Raw genomic sequence first — 4985 nt, 5'->3', positions numbered from 1 at the left:
GTCATGTTAAAAATAAAAGGAAAGCCATTATAAATTGTTATTTTTATTATTTTGAATATTATACTATATGTGTGTGAAATTATCTTTTTATTATTTTACATAATATAATAAGTGATTATGTGTATATTTTTAGTTTTTATCGACATGTATTAATAGTTTTAATTTAAAATTTTAAATATATCTAAACCAATTTGGGTTGATTGAATAAACAGCTTAGTCGTTCGCTTAAGTAAGTGTTGGGAGTTTGAATTCTATCTCTTCTGTGTAATAATTCATTGGCTAATAAACTAATAAAACTCAAATTAATGATGGATTAATTTTTAACTTATTAAATATTATGAAAAGTCAATATATATATATTTTTAATTATATTTTTGCCTTCATTGTAAAATTTTTTTGAATCGGTCACTATCGAACCCATGAGTGACTTGAAAAAAAAAATTATGTTTTCACTTAAGTTTTTAACTTGTAAGCATATATATATAAGACAAGATTAAGGTTGAGGTGTGGAGGACTAGTATAAAATAGGTAGCAAGTGCTAGAGAAGAAGCGAGTTTCTCTTGGAAGAAGACAAAATCGAGTGTTTCAGCTTTCATGTCCAAATGGCAAATTGTCACGTTTTGATGCATTCAGCTGAAGAGAACTTCCTTCATTATTGAAAAACATTGAATCAGCCTATAGCCGGACCTAAATGTTTGAAATTGTCACACATGCACTAATAATAATAAAAACCACTAGCTTAGCATCACATTATAATATATTATAATTGCACTATAAATATGTCACCACCGTTCATCTTTCTTCAACCAACTCTACTACTAGTCTCAACTCTAAACTGAAATACAACTGCTTATTATTATAATTACCATTATGGCCTTGTCTCGCTTCCTTGCCATGTTTCTCGTCGTAGCTGTTTCCATTATTCCTATTATTTCTTCAACTGACTTCATTGTCGGTGATGACAATGGTTGGGCCACTGGCTTTGACTATCAAGCTTGGCTTCAGGGAAAGGAATTTCATGTTGGAGATAAGCTTGGTATTAATTAGCTAGCTATATTAATGTTATCCTATAATTAATAAAAGCCCATGCATTTATATTATATTCATTTGTTAGATATAAAATTAACAAATTAAAATACTATATCCACACCAAAAATTAATCGCTAATTAAATCAATAATTATATATTTGTACATAAATATACATGTATTGTTTAAATTATTTTTAATATATATTTTATATTTTAATATACATTTTATATCATTAATTAATTTAATAACTAATTTTTTGTGCACATATAATATCGTCGTAAAATTATTTATATATTTCTATATATGTTTAGCTTAAGTTTTAAAAGACATCATTCATAATATGTACAGTATTCAAGTACACGAAAGGAAAGCACAATGTGATGAGAGTGAATAGTACTGGCTTCCAACAATGTGCTGTGCCACCAGATTCATCAACCCAAGGCTTTACCACTGGAAATGATGTGATTGTTCTTTCATCCCCAGGAAGAAAATGGTACATTTGTGGTATTAGCAACCATTGTGAGAATGGTAAAATGAAGCTTGCAATAACTGTTCAACCTCAAATTGGACTTGGGGCACCAACATCTTCTCCCAACCCGACCCCAACCCCAATTTCCGATGCAACAGGAACCTCTCCTATTTATTCTTCTTGGATAGTGATCATTTTTGCTCTCCTCATAGCAATTATGTTCTAAATTGATATTTTCATTGTTCCATTATTTTTTATTTTATTGTGTGCATTATATTGATCGTGATGAGTAATTAAATTGTAACAGTATGTATTGAATTTCAACATTACTGTATCTTTGTTTTCTACATAAGAATGGTTACACTTATTTTTAAAAAGAGAAAAATTCTGGAAGTAAGGTCATGGAAATACATACAAACATGGACTATTAGTTGCTATATTAAACAGAATCAGAAATAATCGCTTATATAATACGTATGAAGTCACATGGCATTCTAGTAAAGAAAATGTGAACCAAGTCAAATCCTATAATCCTATAACAATCCTTTAAAAGAAAGTTTATTCAGTAGTGGAATATGTTATGTGGCATCTTCTAGATTTTTTCAAATTTTTTATGTATGATCATTATTACAATAATACCCATGATCAAATTATCCTCATTTTACTACTCTTCTAAACATCGTATCTACTTTTCTTATCTTTCTTTACAGCTTTATTTACATGTACACACCTGAAATTTTAAATTTCGAATTCAAAATCAATTAAAAAGGGAATTCATTCCCAATTTTTCATCATCTGTGTTCTCCATCTTCTGTTTTCTTTCTTTTCTCTTCCTCCTCTTCTTCATCGATTCTTCTCCTTCATCATCCGTTCCTCCTCTTTTTTTCTTCCCTTTTTTCGTTCGTTTCTTCTTCCAATTCCTAATCTAAATTGGAGATGGAGAAAGTTTATGTACTCACCAAGGCAGAGGATGTCATTGTACCTGATGGCTCTAACCTTCAGAGGAATCGTCGCGGTGGAACAACGCCAGCGGTGGTGGTAGGGTTACGGCGGTGGATGAGGAGCCGATTGCTATGGTGGTGCACGATGGTATGGCGTGGTCGTCCCCGTGGATGCGGTGGAGTTCGTGGTAATCATCAATGTGTGGTGATGGATACGGAGGAGGAAGCGGCGGAAGAAAGCATATAGTTGGAAAGTACTGAGTCGCGGCCATAGGGAGCACATGTAGTGAGAGCACAGCAGCGACGACCAGAACAGAGCCGTGAGATCTAATCGGCGTTCAGAACAGATTTGCATGGTTGTTATTTTTTTGTTTTAATTAATTAATTAGATAAATTATGTAAATGATTATTATTTGCTTAAACTACAAATTTTATTGTTTGAAAATTTAAATTTTGAATTGAAAATTAATTTGAAAAAAAAATCATTTGTATATGTTCATTTTCATTATCCGCACAAATTCTCTTCTCTAGATAAGGATCTAATTTTTAAAAATGGCTTTTAATAAGTACAAGCACCATAATTGTGTTTGGTAAAACAGCTTTTAAAAGTTGAAAAAATTATAATAAACATGTTTATAACAAAAAAATTTTTTTTTTCAAATTCTTTAAAATTTTATATAATATTTTAAATAAAATAATGTTAAAATAAAAAATTCATAATAAACATAAATATAATAAATAAATTCTTCTATTTTTTAACTTTAAAATTTTATATAAGTATCATAAAAATTTATTTTATCCTAAACATCATTACTAAAAATATTAAATTACCTAAATTACTATAATCTAATTTTTTTCACCAATCAAACTTAATGCTATATTATTTCGAACCATCTCCATAGTTCCAAGAAACTCATCTCCAACTTTTTCAACTCCATTTTCAGCTTCACCTTCATCGCCATATCCATCTTCTTCTTCAAGCTCAACGTCCATCTGATCATATTTTTTAAACTTACGATCACTTGTAGAATAACGTCTAATGTAGTTATGCAGAGCCATTGTTGCAATAACAATTTGAATTTGTTTTTTATAGCTAAAACTAGGCATATCTCGTAAAATTTTCCATCTCTTTTTCCAAACTCCAAATGTACGTTCTATCACGCTTCTAAGTGAAGAATGAGCATAGTTATATATTTCGTAGTATCCAGAAGGTCCATTAGCACGACAAAATTCTGGCAAATGATATGTTGCTCCTTTGTATGGTCCTAGATAACCTTTCTTTTCTGGATAGCCTGCATCTACTAAATAGTATTTACCTGTATATTATTAAATGAAAGAAAACATGATAAGAAATTAAATCTATATATGGAGTATATAATTTAATCTTAAAGATAATCAAGTATTACCTGGTGGAGGTTTTGGAAAGTTCAACTCAGATGTACCAATTGCATATAAAAATACTCTTGTGTCATGAGCTGTCCCTTCCCAACCGGCCAAAGCAAAAGTAAATTCCATATCAAAATTACATGCAGCCATAACATTTTGGGTTGGAATTCCTTTTCTACCAATAAATCGAATTTGGTCTTCAGTAGACACAATCACTGGCACATGAGTTCCATCTATAGCACCAATTGCATCCTATGATTAACATGATTAGAACATTAATTTTACAAATACTATAAAGCAAATTTAATACCAACACATGCAATGAAAGATAATAATTTTTTTGGTAATTATTTATAATATTTTTTAAAATAAATAATATATAAATTACCTTAAAGTGAGGCCAATATCTATCATCATTCTTTAATTTTGTAGGCACTTCTTTAAAATCACGATCCTTTGGTTGTATAATGTCTATGGCCATTTTGCACACAGCTTGTAGCACTTCTTCAAATTTTCAACTTATTGTTTTACCGGAATGTTGAAACCGCTCCTTAGTTGACTTATTTGAGTTTCCACCTCCTAGTACAAATAGGAACATTGCTAACATTTCTGCAGCACTTATTCTCCTTGAGGCACATAAACCATAGTTTGTTTCCAAATCATAGCATAGTCTTTTGAAAACATCTTTTTCCATCCTAAACATGCTGCAACAACGGCTATTATTCCCTTCTAATATCTCTTTAAGCCATTTGTTTCCTGTTTGTGTAGAAGTCATGCAAGGTCTTTTATAGATATACTTATTATAATATTGGAAGACCAAACATGCTGTAGAAGTTAAAACTCGATCAAATTCTTCCTCTTCCTCTTCATCATAATCAATTTCCATATTCCAATGCACTGTATAATAATTATATTAAAAGAAACAATACAAAGATTAAAAAAATAGAATAATATATCAAGAAAGGAAAGTATTGTAATTTTTATTTTCAATAAAGAAGATCAAATAAAATAAACAAATCCAAGCAAATGAATGTAAACAGCAGACACAACTCATGGTCTATAAAATGAATGTAAAAAAATCTTAAAAAAGCTTTGTAAATAAATTATTCTCCTTCTCCCCTTGGACATTCTTTTCGTTCATTAAACACGCAATTTTGAC

General features: G+C 30.1%; 2 protein-coding genes across 2 annotated transcripts; one reads left to right on the top strand and one right to left on the bottom strand.

The window, feature by feature from the left end:
- Nucleotides 1–870: 870 nt before the first annotated feature.
- LOC112721166 (blue copper protein 1a-like) lies at nt 871–1725 on the top strand. The gene is made up of 2 exons (XM_025772266.1): nt 871–1036; nt 1379–1725. The coding sequence occupies exons 1-2, from the start codon at nt 871–873 to the stop codon at nt 1723–1725; spliced, it is 513 nt and encodes a 170-aa protein (XP_025628051.1).
- A 1561-nt stretch (nt 1726–3286) lies between these two features.
- On the bottom strand, nt 3287–4307 carry LOC112721089 (uncharacterized). Its single transcript, XM_025772186.1, has 3 exons — nt 4215–4307; nt 3847–4078; nt 3287–3756 (listed from the first exon to the last, which is right to left on the bottom strand). The coding sequence occupies exons 1-3, from the start codon at nt 4305–4307 to the stop codon at nt 3287–3289; spliced, it is 795 nt and encodes a 264-aa protein (XP_025627971.1).
- Between the last annotated feature and the right edge of the window lie 678 nt (nt 4308–4985).

This window comes from Arachis hypogaea, chromosome 1, assembly GCF_003086295.3.
Source record: "Arachis hypogaea cultivar Tifrunner chromosome 1, arahy.Tifrunner.gnm2.J5K5, whole genome shotgun sequence".
Lineage (NCBI taxonomy): Eukaryota > Viridiplantae > Streptophyta > Magnoliopsida > Fabales > Fabaceae > Arachis > Arachis hypogaea.
This window is presented reverse-complemented; position numbering and strand designations above follow the sequence as displayed.